This window comes from Linepithema humile, chromosome 2 (assembly GCF_040581485.1).
Source record: "Linepithema humile isolate Giens D197 chromosome 2, Lhum_UNIL_v1.0, whole genome shotgun sequence".
NCBI lineage: Eukaryota > Metazoa > Arthropoda > Insecta > Hymenoptera > Formicidae > Linepithema > Linepithema humile.
This window is the reverse complement of record NC_090129.1, coordinates 24,081,603-24,100,691: the sequence shown is the minus strand read 5'-3', so window position 1 is coordinate 24,100,691 and position 19,089 is coordinate 24,081,603. Positions and strand designations below refer to the sequence as shown.

Here is a 19,089-nt window from a genome sequence, read left to right as displayed (position 1 = left end):
TGGAAGAACGTGGCTTTTTATCCGTGGGCGTTGGCGGTAAAAATCGATCGTATTTTACACTTATGTCAATTTGCCTTCGCGCTTGTCATCGGTGTTATTTCACAACAAAGGACGGACGCGTCATACAAAATATACTACCACTACGTCGCGTGCGCTTGTTGTGTTCTCACTATCTTCGTCATTTTTCTTTCTTTCCGTCGTGTGGATGTGACAGTTATGGTCGTGTCAGATGCAATTTCCACGCGGTTTCACAGCAGGCACTCGTCTCATTAATCGAATTTAAATCGTTAACTTTCGCGTCCGTGTTACGCAAAGGTATAAGTAATATAATAGAAATTGCAATTCTCGCTCTTAGAGAGCTTTAAATACCGTATAAAGTTTCATCTGAAAGGATTTACAGATAAAAGATCGAACTTTGGCATCGTTTCGGTGCTTCTCATCTCGCTATTCAGCTAAATAGCCCCGATTAAACCGCCGATACTCACTATTTTAGATTGCACTTTAATCCGATTCATTTATAGAGCCATCGTAATATATTTATATGGCATGATCAAAATGTGCTGAAAATATAGAAGCTAATAGCGCCAAATGATTCTTCGTTGCAGTTGAAATTATTATCGGGGATAGTAACGCGTCATTACCAGTGAGCTATATAATATATTGAGCCTCGAAGGAGTGGGGATGATCCACTGTGAAAGAGAGACAGCTATATAGGACGGGGACGTCTGTCTCATGTCTGTCTTCGTTTTAAACATCTCCCACTATACACGGTAGATGTGAAAGGAAGCAACCGTGTGTGTGTGTGTATGTATGTATGTTCTTGCCTACTGCTATCCTTGGGCCGCCAATTACACATTGGTTCTTATGGGAAAGGTTCACTCCAGTATGTTATATAGCTCAATAGTCATTACTAACGCTATACGACCGGCAATAATCAATATATATCGATATCCATCAATTGTCCCATTATCTAGTCCAGTTTCCCACGACGCGATATGCATGCATGGGTGGATTACGCGCATGCCGGTATTATATTCGAATATTCGGTCGATTTATGCGGCATCATCGTCGCATTTAGGTCGAACGGGCTGCAACAAGCGAGGGAACTTTATAACGCTGGAGCTTTTCGCGATGGTTTTTATGTGAAAATATACGACCGCGCGTGTTTGAAAGCCAAATCGCTCGGTGTAAGAGTCAGTCAGCTATGTCGGGTTTTAATGCGTTGTTTGTTATCTAATAAACGCCCGGAAAAGAAGCATGAGATCGCGCGCGGTATCTGGCGCCGGGACTGATGATTCTTTTTGTACTCGTTGCACCGTGAGTTTGCATCAAATGCGCGTGTGACGGTGACCGCGTCGTTAAATACCGCGACACACTATGCAAATTCGCGAAACAAAACCGGACGCAATTAGTACCCCCCCGGCTTGCTCCTCGCCGTCCGCTTGGCGGCACGTGGTAGCATTTGGTGGCATTTAGCGCCAAATTCCTACCCAAAGATGTAATTCAGAATGGCATGAGATAACGATGTAAGTTTCTCTCTAATAGAAATTGATGATTTGTTCGCACGAAGAATAACATAATAGAGTATAATTCTAAATTACTTCACTAATTTAGAGACAAATGTAACTCTGAAGCGTATATACAAATTTGTACAAGAGTATGATTTTAGAAATATAAAAAGAGATATAAATATAAACCTGGAAATGCTATGGAAATAATGTAAAAAGTATATGCTGTTTGCAAAAATGTTTTAATGATAAAGTGGATGTTTTAATTTTTTTGGTACGACACGCAACGGTAACTACTACTTAAGTAGATTTGCTTGCATAATGAAGTGGATATTTTTCATCGCGTTTCCACGAAGTTTGAAAACACCGTCTTGTCAGGGCGCAATACAGCCGGATTTATCCGTCTTATTTAACTGACGGCGAACGCGCACCGAGCTTTTTCAGTAATGAGGCACGTTTTAAATAAATGCATGTTAAAAAAGTTTGCGCGACCGAATATCGGTAAAACATTGGATAAACAATGTGTAACTCCTCTGGTTTATCTATAATCGTATTTGCGATAAAGCAAAAAACAACGAGAAACAAATCCGTTTAAAAGTAATTGAGATTAAAATTCACTTAAAATGAAGAATAAGATAACAGATTATTTTCTTCTCATATTCATCATATATATGTCTCTTATTTTCTCTTATATCATTATATATATTTCATGTATATCTATATTTTATCATTATTATATATTTGTCCCTAGGGTCCTATCATAAAATTGATATTAAATATTTCTCTGTAATAACGCCGTGCTCTTGGTTTCACAAAACATAATCATCTCGAAATTCTAAAGAGAATATACTGTCTTACCACGGTTACATAATAGGTTCCTGGCATATTACATATATACGATGCATACTACATGCATGATACAATTCTGACGTTCGTTAATTACGCTGCTTATGCGTCCTTTAATATTGAAAATTGCTTACGCTTATACGCACTTGCCTTTGGACGAGCGCGAATGTTAATGGCGTCAGGGAACACAGTATCACGCTACACTATTCTCAGTGGGATATGCGTTGCACGCGGTATCCAGATTTGCTTCCAATCCTTCCCCTTTTTCCCCCGAGAGTGCTGTTAAAGACACATTTTAAAGTACCTACATACACGGATGTAGAAATAAGCATCTGGATGTGCTTAATAATATTCGTTACACGCTGCGTCTAAATATAAACCTCGGTAATTGTAATATATGCGGAGAAACTTGTATCTCTAGCCGCGAAATATTCATATCGGTCGTAAATATGAATACAATTTTAAATGTAACATGAATATGAATTTAAATCGAATTGAAATTTATCACTTCCACTTTGGTGCTTTGCATCTGAGAATAAAAAGACTTTTTGTACATTATGTATGTAATATTTAAGCAATGTATTTTTATTTACATTGGATGTCAGATTTATTTGTCACTGTAAAAAATACGTTATATTTACAATTTTACTCTTATACGAATGTTCTATGTGAAAAATAGTACAGTAATATATTTTTGTTATAAATGTGTCTCTCTATCTCTCATTGCAAAAAGAATATTTTATATTTAAAAAATAAAGTTTTGCTCATGAACCACCAGAAAATAGTAGAGCTTTGATGATAAATATTTTGAAACAATTTTTTCAAGTAAATATTATCTCTCTCCGCTTCATGATTTTTATTGAGATATATAGTAAATATCCAGACTTAAGTAATATTGCTCTTTGAGCTTACTATTGTGCCGACCTTTTCGAGGTGTGGCCGTTGTTTAGCAGCACAGCTGATAAATCGCGGGGTAAATCGAAGTAGCAGCCGATACTAACGACCATCGTCCGTCAGACCTTCCTCTCATTATCTCGCCCATCGATTATCAAGCTTCGGATCGGATATATAAATGCTATCTATCGTGCTTCTCTCTCTCTCCTCTCTCTCTCTCTCTCCTCTCTCCTCTCTCTCTCTCTCTCTCTCTCTCTCTCTCTCGCCGTTCACCGTTGAGCAGTACGAGCTGCAATATTGACTTTACGGTTTAACCTGATTTCCGGTAAGCTGCGGACCTGCGATTACTAACTTCGGTAGCCCGACGACCAATTTATCCGACGGTTCTTGTTACGCGCCGCGTGTGCCGCGTGAGAAATTAGTTCCACGATGTGGACGGCTAATATTATGGCAGTTCCACGGAGCGTGGTGGTTTCCGCGATAAATTTCAAATGCCTGTTGTCGCGCGCACGCTATTGAGTGCAAACGCATTATCATGATATTCCTCGCGCGGACATACCAGTGCTCGTGCCCGCTTTTGTTGTAATTAGTATCGTGGAATTTCACGCACATCTTCGCGGGAATCTACGCGTGCGCGAGGAATAATGGTGCGGCGCTTAATACTGGTATTCACCCACGAGTGAATTTCTTCTCCCATTTCAGTTATTATGAGAGTCCATTTCTCTCTCCACACACGATCACATTTATTTCCGATTAAAGCGATGTTTTACAAAAAAAAAAAAAAAAAAAGAGAATTTCCGTAATCAATATTTTTTGCCGATTATAAAGCCATTTTATTCGCCAAGCACGAAAAGTCGGACTTAATATACGTTTAATTGCAAAAAGGGAAGATTATATATCGCATTAATTGATCAACCGCGTCTCGATTTAACTTAACGATCTACTTTTGTGACAGCGAATTATGTGGCAATATTGCTAGTAGCAGTCAGCAATGATTACATTGTCTTTTATGCGACATAAAACAATTGAGATGTTGTAATACTGATCATTGTACCGTGTATAATGGACATGCGTGCGGCATTTTCAATGGGGAGCCGCGTGTTCCTTTGACAAGCGAAATATGAGAGTCGCTATGTAGCGTATTATTGAGAAAAATCTGCTTCGTGGCTGTCATTATAAAGTGAATTCTTTTCATATGACGTCGCACACGATAAAGTCTCATATTTCACACGTGCCAAAGACTGTATGCCCGCGAGTTTTTCAATTTGTATTTCTCGTACATGGTTGCCTGTAGTCGTTTCACGCGACTAATATAACTCGTTACCTAAAATGAGATCAATTTTTAATTCGCACTTTTCCATCGTATCTATAACATTATTATTATAAATGTCTATCAACTGTGTTGCGCTGCCTTTACGTAAGCGGCGGTAATTTAAATAAAATATCATGTTTTTGGGAAAGAGGAGGGAGAGGTCGGATTTAAAAGTTTCAGCTTCGATGCAACATTATTTTTGAAATTATGAAAAATACAGTGCAGAGAGATATAACTATATAAAGCAAATTATATTTTCCCCTGAAAGCATAATACGTGAAAATAAGATTTTTATTTTGAATGAACGATTAAATAAAGTAGGTTAAACTCGTTTATCTTTTCCAAGTAATTTAATGGCTAATGATAAACCGTACGAAAATAATTACGCTTTAAGCAAGATGGAATATTTAGTAATTTTTTTCAAATTAACAAAAAACCTTTAATTTAGTGCTATGTCTTCATGCCAGCCGCCCCATTTCTGTTATGTATTACAATTTTAAAAGTTCGCACTGTAACATAACGGCCGAATAATGGTTCGAAATGAAATTATAGTTTCAAACTCGCCATCCAATCCATTTCTTCGGGCGTCTTTCACTTTTCACCATTTAACTTTTACTCACGTCGTCATCTTCGCTACGGGATCGATATTACGCGAACACGAACAGATGTGAGTACGAATGAAAAATATTTCGCGTGGTTTATAATTTTTACACGACGGAAAACAAAACAGAAGGCATACTCATCGAACGTTATGTTCCCTCGTAAAATTTTATGTGGCACAAAATTGTTCCCAGGGACGGTAAATTTCGGGAATGAATATTTTATCGGGAAAAAACGAGGAATCTGAAATATCGAAAAAATGTTACACTCTGTATTGTATCAAATGAATGGCGACTTTGAAACACGCGGAATTGGATCTTATGCATTTTCCTTGCATTGTAAGTTATGCGCTAGCAGTTTCGCTATGCATTCGTGGATATATTATTATAGCGTATCATACTAGCAAAGTCGAGTGTTCCTCGTATCTTCTACTATTTCGCGATATGAAGAGTCTCCATTTCTCTTCATGAATGCAGAGTGTTTCGCAAATATCTTGCCGCTCTTCTCATCCTTTTCTTCAGACTCTTCGCGCGACGCGGAGTCGATTTGTCTTCAACCAAAGTGTGATTGGAATTTTACAAAATTTTTTTCCCTTTCCATGTTCGAAATGATGCAGTATTTGTAAATATCAAGTTAAAAGTTCTTTCATATTAATATTTCATGTTGGCAATTTATATGCACACATCGTACCACTCATTGTCAACAAAATAATTTAATATAATTTATTTTAAGGTAATGAAATAAAATTCATATAATTTTGTAGCAAATGTATAATGCATAATGCACAATAATCTTAAATTATCTTCCCAGTTATTCGTAGCAAAAATATTAATATTTGTTTATTAATATAAAATGTACTTCATAATGCTTTCATATTTCTTTGGTTATAATTCATATTAGACTGCACGTTTTTATTAACCTTTAAATTCCGGATTTAAATAGCACTGTTAATAAAAATTATTTTTATGCTCTTATGACGAAACAGCAGTCATAAGATTTAATTTTCGTAAAAGAATGAAAGAATTTATGAACAAGATTTAATTTTGTTTAAGCTCGTTAAAGCTTGTGTCTCGTGCGATACATTAGAATTCAAAACGTTAAAAGGAAATTCAATCTGGTATATTGTCGCATATCTGTACATCTCTCGGTTGTGTTGAAACTTAAATATCGTAATCCCACCGAACAGTATTTCGTGCAGTGATTCAGCAGAGATTGGAGGTAACAGATCCGTTGTATACTCGCTTTGTACTTCACGAACAAGTAGGAAGGGAATATCTTTGATAGTCCGTGCGCATCGATTCGACTGCACGGTTCGATTGTAAAATGCGCAACGGTGTCACAGATTGTTGGACGTTATATCGGGATCTCTATTCCGTACTCGCGCATTCAGCTTGCTCGGTAATATCGAAGTTACGACGCACTCTCTCTCTTGCGACCCAGCGTTCCTAATAACAAAAGCTCAGCGAAAAACTCGAAAAGTTAAACTATCGGATTTAACGTAGCTATGTTTTAAAAATATCTCGTAAACCGCAATACGACTTGGTTGGAAATATGTAAGAGCCCGCAATATTTACCTTTCTTGCGTAGTACGCGGCCACATACAATGTGTCTATTCAGCTGGCTGTTTTTGCCGACTGTGAAAAAGGCGTTCTTAATTAGCGGAACAATCTCGCGAAATGCCAGACGTCGGCTGACTGTTCAGTACGATCTCGCGTAATTCGATTATTTCTGCAAGCGGCGGAACTTAGATATGGATCTTATCGCAAGTCGGGATTCAAAAGGTTGAAAAGCTGTCGTCCTCTTCGCTTCGCCGGCTCAAGCACGTGAGGTTCTCGCAATAATTAAACGCCATTAAATTCGCGGAACGGCGATTAAGAGAGTGAAAGAGAAAGAGAATAGAGCCGCGTGTTTACGACACGTTGGTGGTTTGATTATGGGAAAAACTGGCCATTGTTCGTGCAGAAACTACGGTCGGGCTGGTTTGCTGTTTCGAACAATCGGCATCGACACTTCACGCGATCTGAATTGACGTCATGCGTGCAAAATATTGCTTGGTGTTTGTTGATGTTGTTGTTAGGTAAACATCGATCGTTGAAATATGTAGATATCATCGTCCTCCCGTGTGATATGTGTTGTGTTCAACTATGCAAACATAGTTGAGGCATTTCATGGTATCTGAATAAACGCAGCATTGCAAATTAATCGAATATTGTGCTAGGCTGTATATTTAATATAATTTACACGAACAGGAGTATGTTTATTTTATTTTGAGATCAATTCAAGGTTGAAAGTTAAATATACAAAGTCCAAAGCAATCGTATTTAGAAAATAACTGAAGAAGAAACGCATAAAGTTATACATAATGCGCACTCTAAACTAATAAATGATAATAATATTGGGAGAAATTAAAAATTGCGTATATGAGAAATTAATCATTCAAAAATGGTATTATTGCAATAATATGTACATTCGAGTGATGTGAGCGCATTATCATTACAAACATCACGATAATCCGATCTAACGAAGGGGAATTGATTTTGCTTTCGGAGATCGGTTGATGTGTGTGTTCCGATCCGGCCAATGATCCGTATTGGATGCGCTCGAGTGCTCCTTAACGACGGAGAGAATCGTGCGCTGGCATGCAGAAATATCGGAGTACGCGATCGCAGGCGGGATCGTGCTCTTGATCGTGGGAAAGCGGTGGCGGTCGTGGTGGTGGCGGCGTAAATCGGCCCTTTCACGTCCTTTCACGCTTTCCAAACTAACGTGAAAGTGCATTAAGCCCGGCGACGAAGCGTTAGGCGCATTAATAATTTCAGGATCGAAGCTCGAAGCCGTTGAGGCGTCGCCGATGCAGCACGGCAAGAAGACTTGTGTCGTTACATGTGTATACATATTAGACGTCCCTGGGGTATGACGCACTTTCCCAGATACATATTATATAGATCAGCTTAAGAAGACCAATTAACAATGTTAACACTCTAAATAGATAGTCGAATTTCGTCTTTTTCATTAATTGTGTATCGATTTTTTTATTTTGAGAAAGATTCATACGCATTTAGAAGTAAATTAAAAAAAAAAAATTTACCCAACGATAAAAATATAATTACTCTTTCACATCGAAATTAATTCTCGAAAGCTGATTTTATTCTTTCAAGATAAATCAATTCTTTCGACATGAAAATCGACAGAATGGGTTTATGATAAAGGAGAAACGCATGATCGTCTTGCGACACGCTTTATTTCGCTTTGAAGAGTTCTCGGTGGCTGTTACTCACCGTGGTAGACGCGCTAGAACTTCTGTGCTGTTTCACCGGCGGACTGCTTTGGCTCGTCTGTGTGTCGGTGGAATTTAATTGACGATTCACTGTGGACGCGGTCGGATGCTGCACGGCCGGTGGCTCCATGTCGAGATGGCAGTGCACCTCCAGATGAAGCTGCGCCTTTATCTCCTCCAGCACGATCTTGCGCGCAGCGCGGAATATTTTGTAGTACACCTGCGACACAATTAATGAGCCTTTAATTCACGTCGCTCGTTTTGCCGATAAGTCTCGATGAGAAATTATAGTTGCGCCATTAGCAGCAGGCGGGGGAGTTAGTGTCGCGCAGCGACTTCTTCCCAGAAAGTCGATGCCGCGTAGCTTGGCGGCAATTAACGTCAGTAACAATTTCACAGGTATCGTTAATGACAAGCCGGTTACGACTCAGTGTGATACAGTTGCCGAGACGCGTCCATTTAGTCTTACTTAGTTGAAGTCTTAAATTCAATTAGCCGCCATATCCGTAGTACGGTGTCGCTTAATTTACCGTGCGATGCCATCAGGCGGGTACCGTCGGGCTTGTCGGGCGAGATGTACTACTTGCAGCGGAACACTCACGGCGAACGGGTCCGATATTGCCTTTAGTGTACTACGCGAGTATCATGCGTGACATTGGATATTTCTGGCGATTATTCTGCGAGATCACGATTGCACGATTGCGCGCGCGACACACGACAGTTTATGAATATATTTCAATTCGCGAGTGAAACGCACACACACATATATACGTGTTCGTGTAATCAAATTCTACCACGCGCATTCTCGCGTAATGCGTGCGGTAGAATTTCCACGAACGTTCTGCATATTTTATGCATGCGCGGTAGACAATTCTTCCTTCGTGGCGCATAAAAGAGTCGACGGCGTGAAGCATAATGAGTAACGCAAATAACGGACGGCACGTCGCTACGACGATAAGTGTCTCGATAAATTGTCGTAGCTGGAAATCGTGTCGCGAGACACGAAGAAACAACTTCGCTCGCGCAGCGGCGTAATTAACGACGCGAGGCATTGGGTATTTTTAAAATAATTACCGGAGTACCTACTTGGTGCAATTACGATAATTCCAAGAAACGAATTACTGCGATAACAATAACGATTCTAGATTCGCAGAAAAGCGAACAAACGTAAAAACATGAAACGTAGTTATGCTAATCCGGTGCTCTTTTGCTCGATATTAATTTATTGAAACGTCGGATTGAAATTCGTTTGATTCCCGTGTTATTATGCGGGGTAACAGAATTTCCAACGAAAGCGTTTTCAGGAAAAGTGCTGAATATTAAACATCCTATAATCCATCCGCAGTAAATATTGAAATGCATAAAGAGGGATGATGTGCATTATGACGTGTCAGATACGCAGCATGACAAGGTTTACAACGTAAATTGCGTATTAATAACGAATTATCCCGTGCGAATCACTCGGCCGTTAATGTAGCGTTGTCCGTCAACGCGAAACAATTTGGTACGTGCAAGTGCCATTTAGTGTATGTTTTAACTCTATGTTTTAACTATGCCATTTTGCTTATGGACAGCCGAAAGTGAGTCTCTTCCAGTTTGTTAAAATGTTGCACGCGCGCGATGAATTTATCTTGCCGGATAATCATGGAATCGATAACGTTCTCGTACAACCGTTTAGCTCATATATGTGTATATACATACATACATATATATATATATATATATATATATATATATATATATATATATATATGTATTTATGTGTGTATATATTCGCGACACGTGCCGTATGTAGAGGAGCTATAAACTAGGAAACTCGTATCGCGCTCGTTGAATTAATGAAAACCTACACAACTACCTCTTTGCCGCTATCGGCTTCGAGTTAATCCACGTGCGTTTCGGAGTCAACGGCATTTCTTTCTTTTTTCCAATCGCACTTACATTTTCGTTCATCAATTGTTTATTAGACAGCTTTAAAGAGGCCAATTTTTTCAGATGCAATTTCCATTAACTGTCGCTATTCTGATATATTGAAGAATATTTTGAGAGCGAAAGAAATATTTTAGATAATTTGAGATGTAGCGAATATGATAGCTATACATTTCAGATTGTTCAATAAATAAAAATAACTGAAAAATATGAGAATATATGTATGTTTTATTATAAGAAAATATTACACAAAAACATATCAAAAAATTTTACCGGAAATAATGTTATATTATATATCTTTTTCGCTCGTTAATATAATTTTACTTCGCTTTGTTGCTTGTATATTCGCTTGTAAAATTATCTCTTCGACGTGGGAATGTTAACTTTTCGCATATGTGGTTAGTAACATAAAGTTTAGGGTACGATGATTAATCCTATTAACTCTTTAACTTCTCCTTAACTCAGAGAGATGCTTGTATCGTAGCAACGCTAAGCCTGCCGGGTATTCTCTCGCGGGAGAACTATAAAACAGATTTTATACATTTATGGAGAGATACGCTGTTTGAATGCCAATCCGAAGTAGAAAGTTTGTTTAACTTTGCTTTAATTCGTTATTACCCCAAATGTCTGATAGCACAGAATGCTGAAGTTATGCGTGTATTTTCCCATTTGTAATAACAGTAATTTGTTTACAAATAAATTTTCTACATTTTCTATAAAAGCTACCAAAAAAAAAAAAAAAACAAACAAATCGTTTGAACGATTCAATAGTACATGAAAACTCTTTTTACATTTGATAATTTTTTATTCGCTACGTTATCAAAATTAGATTTTTTTTGTTCAAAAATTTTAGATCATTAAAAAAAAAGGAGGCCACATTCTTATTCAGTTAAACGGCTATCTATTCGGCATACTGACCTCAATCATGACGAATAGCGGTATGTAAAAGCTGCCGAGGGTCGCGTAGATTTGGTAGAAAAAATGCTGGCAGACCGAACATTGCGACGCTCCAGTTTCGGGATGTGTGTGTTGGTTTCCCATCACCAGCAGAGGCGGCAAACTGATACAGGCCGCTCCTATCCAAACAAGGCTGACGTAGATGATCATCCGTCGCGGTGTCCTCTTTACCCCGTATTTCAGCGGCTTCGTAATGGCCCAGTACCTTAGACATACATGCGCAAAGTGCCGAGAATGTTGAGAGCTGTACGCGCGCGTTTCTGCACCGACTAATTAAATCCGAAAATAAAATTAGCAAGATGGGTGATAGCTGAAGGTGAAATAAGGAAACATACGGAGGAGATATACCGACAAACGAAGTCCGTTTTTTTTTGCCCCCCCCCCCCCCCTCGCGTTCCCTCCGTTTACTTTCGTGTTCCTTGACGTGTATAAACAACTCGTCTGACGGCGTGTAAGCTATTGTAAAGAGGGGTTTCTGTGCTTCGTGCAATTAACCAAACGAGCAAGCTCAAACGGCGAAAACGAAATTGGGGAGCATCGGCGGACGGTATTTGACTGAAACAATGGCGCGTCTAAATCCAGTAAGCGGGAATGTTGGTTATCGTTTTGCGCTTTCTGCTTCCGCAACTATTTCAATCGCGCACCGGAGATAAAATACGTACGGGGTAAAACAAATCTGCAATATATAAAATGTGACAGCGGAGGAAAGTGGAGAGGATCAACTGCGCTTGTGTAAGTGGAGGAGTAATATACAATAGGCCCGGCTCAAGACTCGAACCCGCATATTCGCGAATGATGACGTTTCCGCTGCGAGAATAAATAGGGCAGAATGAAATAGAAGTGAAATTGAGATGAAATCGAAATGGTCGCTCGTATTCATTATTTAACTCTTTCGTGGCCATCGCGATATACGTGTGTCCTATTAATTTTTTGTACTTGCAACTTTTTTATTTATAATTTTATACCGTCCAGAGTTTAAATATATGTATTTCACATATTATTCCTCAAAAATCAAAAACAAAAGGAGAAACTAGATAAATACGTGTTTTTTTTTTTAACATACATTTAATTCTGAAACATAACGACTTCGGCTTCAATGATATTTGGCAGGAAATTCTATCATTTTAATCCACAAGCGGACATGTGCAATTTGATCATGAAAGAGTTAATTTTCGAATGCACAGCCTTTCAATGAAAGTTCGTATAAATGCAAACAGCAGAAAACCGATTTTAAATGTAGATTAAACATTATTATGTTTCAACACTATGAAAATAGTTGAATGAGCCTCTGAAGTATACAATACGCAACGCTCGATACACGAATTTACATACGTCAAGTTCTTAATAATGCGCAACGAACTCATAGCTTGTTTCGCCGCGTCAACGTCGCTCAGCGTTGATCGCGTTTAACCGCTTCGCCTTGTACCATCAATATTATAACCAGCGCGGGAATGGCTAATCAGAGTTAATTAACTGAAGCCGTCGACGGCAACTAACCCTCGCGTGGCAGGCGAGCGAGGCAGGCGGGCAAGCCGCGCGTCGAATTGCCGCCCGCTCGTGGATCGTGCGTGTTGCATTACATTATCTTACGTTGCACAACGTCGGAGTACATATCCGGGGAAAGCATTAATCAACGAAGCAACCTATGACGCGACTTCGATCTTCCGTGAGAACCCGATCTGTACCGTGACTCGCCGAATTCCGTCCGGATATCGGAGAGAGGCGCAGGCTTGATCGCTGATTAACTTGCTACTCACCGGTCTACGGATATCATGCAGAGATTGAGGATGCTGGCGGTGCAGCTGAGCACGTCGAAGCTGACCCAGAGGTCGCACATGATCGGACCGAAGGACCAGTTGCCCGATATCTGGTAAAGCAATGCCATCGGCATCACCAGAAGCGCCACGCAGAGATCGCTCACTGCCAGGCTGACCAGCAGGTAGTTGCACGGCTTACGTAGCTTCCTGACGAGGAACACCGCCACGCACACCAATATGTTGCCGATCACCGTGCCGATGATGATGCTGCTGAGCACCAGGGCGAGGGCGATTGCCTAACACATATAAACGTTTCTACAGTACACGCTAAGCCGTGCAGCGATACACACACATATACACACACATACACACACACGCTCGCACGCACGCAAGATCCTCTTTACACATCGATGACGTGTTTCACATCTTTGAAATTTTGCTGTTTCTTACGCCGGATAAATGCAGGCGCAGTGCCTTGTCATATGAATATTTTAATATGTTAAAATCAAATTAAATTATATTCTAAAATTGCGAATTACAATTCTTTATCATGTAAAATCGAATTAATATATATATATATATTATAGAGTGATCGAATTATTTTTCAATTATAAGGCTAAATGATAAATGATCACCAATCATAAATTGATAATAACTGAACATATTATATATTATAAAACTCTGTCCTGCATTCGCGATACAATCCAATTATGATAATAATCGTATTACATTTACTTTTTTATTGGATTTAATCCTTTTAGTCTTTCATTTTTATTGTGAATAGAAAAAGAAATTGATATATTATATGTACTTACGTACAAGGATAAATTTGTAGATGTTTTAGCAATAACGTATAAAAATGATATTTATTACGTCGCATTATTAAGACTTAAGACTATTATTTCCTCTTTTCAAAATATATTATAAATTGCAGTAAAATGGATGCCTATTATACAATGAATGCTTAGAAGCGAAAGAATGAAAAGCGATAATTAAAGTAGTAAATATGCATGAAGTTTTTGCTTTTGAATCCAACATACATTGCCTGTTAAATAGATAAAACTCAGACGACTCGCATTCATCTCGAAACGTGCGGCGAGAGTAAGAGGTAATCAATTTTGCAGATAGGACCGATAAATTCCGCAGTCTGGCCGGCGGCCAATTTCGCGTGTTAAATATATCGCGTTAATAGAAAGAGATGTATTTCCAAATAAAATAAATGGGCCGCTTGATGTCTTGTTAACGTGCGAATTCTCGTTTTCGCCCACCATTATGAATTATTCTATTAATTCGTTACAGAGAAATCGAAACAATATCCCATGCAAAATGTTTGAACTTTCAAACTACGGCTTTATTACCCCTCAGAATTCGCAACAACAATTTGCATTAGCACGCCGTTGAGTACTACAATGGAACATATGCATATTATTATATTATATACAGTTTAGTCCAGGCTTTCCAACGTCAGTGTTAATCCGAATTCAGGAAATGTTATGCTGTATAGTCTTATAGCATATCACGTGTGATTAAATTATATTGAAATAATATATGCACAAGGATTTATTACACACAGAGAATACTGTGTGCTCGACACGTGCGATATCCTGATCAGTTTATTATTAAGAATCAAACATTATTCGACATTGAATTTCCCTTGAAATGGTTGAAACGCGGTTTGTGTTGTGATACTCGATTCTAGTTCTATAAGAACATGAATGCGAGACATTGCATAAATGCCTGCGAAAATCAAGTAATAGCATCGGTAAACCCTAAGTAAGCTTAATCGTTCGCGTAATCTCATAATAATGGAAAATTCATGAAATTGTTAAATGGTGAAATGACGAAAATACAGCAACAATTTTGTGGTACGTCCATGCGACATGCATTATTTCTCCGGATTTGTGCAACAACTGCAGTTGACGTAACAGATTTTGCTATCATATATGCAAATTAATGCAAATATTATATTAGTATATTATATATGCAAATGTGTGAGTTGAGTTTTTTTTATTAACAAGAATTATAATGATTTTATTCATTTTATAAAATTAATGTTGGGCCAATATTATGTTATTTTGTCATGCCGATCATGCATCGTGGAATATTTCTCGTTAATTAATTCAATTATATATCGAATTATAAAAAGAAAAAAGTGAATTTACACAATGTGCTGCACAAAAGTTCATAATGTTTGCGGTAGCATTTATCAAAGTAAACACGACCTCTTTTACTGAAATATCATGTTTTACATGTTTACCGGTTATTTTTTAGTAATTATCGATAGCCCCGGAGCAACGCGAGAGACCGTGGACACTAAATGGAGCAAATAAGTCTCGAGACCTGTTTACGTTAAGGTGACAATTAATTTTATTCCCGGACACGTAACGCGATTAAAGCGAAAAATATCCGGAGTACTTCGTGTTTACTACGTTATATATTTTTGTTTATGGTGCTCCGTATTGCGAGATGTAACACTAACATTTTCAATGTAACATTTTCAATCGTGAATCCCTTTTGGCGATAGACGAGAACTGTTTTTCCGTAAATATTTACTTACACCTAAAAAAGCTTCCTCTGTAAACTAACACTAGCTAAAGCAAACTGTTATACAAAGTATATCGTATTTGCTTAGGTAAATGTCAAGGAAGAAGAAAGAACTGTTTTGAAGAAAATTCCTTTGAAAACAACCACGTAAAAAATAATTTTATTTTAAAAGAGAAAATTTTATTAATAATATTCTAGATCATAATCTCCGCTCTCTTTCAATGACATTCAGCGTGGGCATAATTTTAGCATCTCTCGATATAACGCGAAATTGTTCGTATTGAATCAGAGTAAAACCTATTAAAGTCGCCGATCTATAATTTGCGACAGAATTTGAAATAGAAATCTATTTATAATTTTATGCAATGAAAGACATTTGAAGTATAAGAATTCTCTCGCATATATACATTTTGTATGTATGTGTATTTCGAGATTGCTCAAATGTTTCCTATATCACACGACACGTAAAATTATAAATAGAATTCTATCGCGAATTATAGATCGTCCGGACTTGAAAGTTTGTCGCGTCTACTTTAGAGCCTCGCAAAAGTTGAATAAACGTCAGCTTGTAACATGCTAATCTTCCTTCCCTTTACTGCCATTTATTTTCTGCGTTAAGAAAGGATTTTATTTTACAGCGTAATAAGTATTCTCACTCACTCGAGTCACTTTTACGAGGCGTCAAGGGTACTTCCCCTTTCACCCCCCCCACTCCACCCCTCCCCCTCGAGCGAATGAGAGCGAGTTCGTTCCGCGGTTACGCGCAGCTACGGTAGCTTACGCCACGGGTCGCTTACCTGACCGGTGGTGTAGGGCGAGTCCTTGCCGGGGAAGCCCCAATAGAAGGATTCGTCGGTGCCGGCTCGCGTGGCGTTGATGGTCGTGAAATTCAGAAGCAGGTTGCCGTACGCGGTGGTTACGTCCTGCCCCTCCATACGACGACCCTAGCCGGAAGTAGTCCGGAGCATCCCAAGAGCCCCCCTCGCCGACGACTACGTCATGCTCCTTCTCTCCTCTCGACCACGGGATGCCGGGCAAGTTCGCGGCGTGCATGAGAATCCTCGCCTCGATTCCGCACGGACCGACTCAGCAGCGGCTCTCTCCCTTATCCGGCGGTCCCGACCGGCCCTTTCACCCTCTGCAAAATCACGTTCCACCGCCGTGACTGACGAGCCTAGACGGAGCGAGCGATGCGACATAGACAAAGCTGCTACGTGGACAAACTCGATAATTCCGAGGAAGCTCCGGCGGAGATTATTTCGCGCGGGAAAAGTATTATTTATCTCTGTTACAGTATCGGATCTTTTGTATTTTTTTTTTTCTTTTTATTATGTAATATTTACACAAGGAGATATAACGTTTGGCGATAACTAGATTACTCTTGCGTTTAGCAGAGGATTCCCGAAATCATTCGCGCAGCTTCCTCGTAATTCTCCGCGGACTTCAGAACCGTAGCAACCTTTAGTTTCGTTATTATATTTTATATTTTATAGAGAGATAATAACACTCGATGGTAACTAGAAATTCTCTATTTTGCCGTTAGCCAAGGGAGAAAACTCTGGAAGATTTGTGGCTTCCACGTAGCTTTTCCGTGGATTTCCGGATTCGCAGCAGCCCCGCTAAAGCGAAGCAATACTATAAAAGGTCAAACGCATTTCCCTCACTAAGAAAGAAGGTAGTAGACGCGATAGACGGCCTCCGGCCTTGTGAATTTCCCAGATCTTGCTTTTCGTCGCTCGTTCGGTGAACCGTGATCGTCGATTCGAATGTAGGAACCCTTAGTAGGACGGTGGAAGGTAATGGTGTGAACAGGGAAAATTCAAAAGCGTGCAACCGTGTTCGCGCAGAACGCCATTATCGCACTCTACGGAATAGGAAGCCCAGTAGAAATCCGGATTGTAATCTCGCAGCAGCGGCGACGGCGGCGACTACGGCGTAAATTGCTGACTTAAAACGGTTTTAGAATGAAATTCTACAGCTTCTTCCTTTTGCCGCGCGGATGAGAGAGAAACGCGCGTGTCGTCGTTAGGACGGTACTTAGCGATGACGAGCGAGAATGTCGTGCGAGTGTCTTGTTGCGAGTATTGATTGGAATTGACTGTTTAATGGCGCGAGGGAGTTACGAAAGTTCTCAGACGTTGTGCAGGTCGCGTGAAATTTTGAATACGTTGTCGTTGGCGAAGTAGCAGCAACAAGAGAGAGAGAGAGAGAGAGAGAGAGAGAGAGAGAGAGAGAGAGAGAGAGAGTCGCGGGCAGGGCATTTAGTGCTTCTTCGTCGTCGACCTAATTATTTCGCCGCTGGTTTATTGAATTTTAGCGCTCGGTTACAGCGTGGAATTATACTGCGAGGTGTCGCCTGCGTTTTACACGAGTCCAGACTCCAGAAATCCTAGCCCGCAGGTAACGGCTCGGTTGTTAGCATTTTACGGGCGGAATAGCCTTAAGCGCCGTATAAACGTGTGTGAAAAATGTGTTTGCCTTCGAAGAGGAGAATAAAATTTTTACGCCAAGTGCGCGATCGGCATTCGCAAATATGGAATAAATTTTGCATTTTTCGAGAAAAATATGACAAGTTATATCCGATTATACCGGCGCTGCATTAAATCGTCAAATTTAAACAGGCTCAGAGGAGCGATAACGGCGAAGCGGCGGAATAATATAATTAAAATTGAGTGAATTATAAGTTGCAATTATAATTATCGGAATTAAAAAGATGAAGAAAAATATGGACCGTATATTGCTCCAGTTAATCGCTTCGGATTGCATGTGTTGGTGAAAAATATTTCCAGATATTAAATCGATGGGAATGCACGCGAGGCGTGCATTAGGTGGCACTTTATGAAGTAGAAGAAACTGCTATTACGCTGACATGTTAAGCAGTCACGTGCTGGGGCTCTAGTTGTTACGCGGCGGGAGACTCGCGGGAACGTAATTCGCTAAATTATTCGCGCGAATCAGATTGTATCTCGGAACATGAGATTTAACTGCATGTCGTATCGCTTCAAAAAGAGATTGTTGTACAATTTACGAAACTTTGGCGTCTCTTATCTCAAAGTAACGTCGCGGTTTCGTCGTGCAACACCGTCCGGTAATAATTGGGAATAGTTAGAACGGAAGTTAGTTAGTGGCATTAATTAGTCGGCTGACTTTAGTTGACCTTAGAGCGACAATAGACTCAAGATGAACGGCGCATGGATAATGGTAAAGTTTCGTAATTAGCAGAGCATTACGTTAGTTCTGTCCGACTGGTTAAAATATTCAATTAAATTTACCGATCACGTTTTCGATATCTTTTCCATGCAGTAAGCTGTTACATATTTGCGGGCATTAATCTGAAAGTTCCTTAAATGTTCCTATAAATCCTTTTACCTTAAGTTTCTTGAAATATTCTCCAATGCAAGTTTTCTGAATATCCATAAATCCCATCCGATAGTCACATAAAGTCATCATCGTTCATTTATCGGA

General features: G+C 39.4%; 1 protein-coding gene across 3 annotated transcripts in view; it reads right to left on the bottom strand.

Moving 5' to 3' along the window:
* 5-HT7 (5-hydroxytryptamine receptor 7) overlaps positions 1–19,089 on the bottom strand; it is a 99,583-nt gene that overhangs the window by 43,387 nt on the left and 37,107 nt on the right. For 2 of the 3 annotated variants that reach the window (XM_067350309.1, XM_012359875.2), the window contains exons 2-5: positions 16,422–16,762; positions 13,081–13,376; positions 11,285–11,528; positions 8,439–8,657 (exon numbers count right to left, since the gene is read on the bottom strand). In XM_067350309.1, the coding sequence (XP_067206410.1) occupies positions 8,439–8,657; positions 11,285–11,528; positions 13,081–13,376; positions 16,422–16,559 (897 nt within the window). In that variant the 5' untranslated portion in view covers positions 16,560–16,762. The remainder of the gene's footprint in view (positions 1–8,438; positions 8,658–11,284; positions 11,529–13,080; positions 13,377–16,421; positions 16,763–19,089) is intronic. The other variant, XM_067350310.1, reaches the window with a different exon arrangement.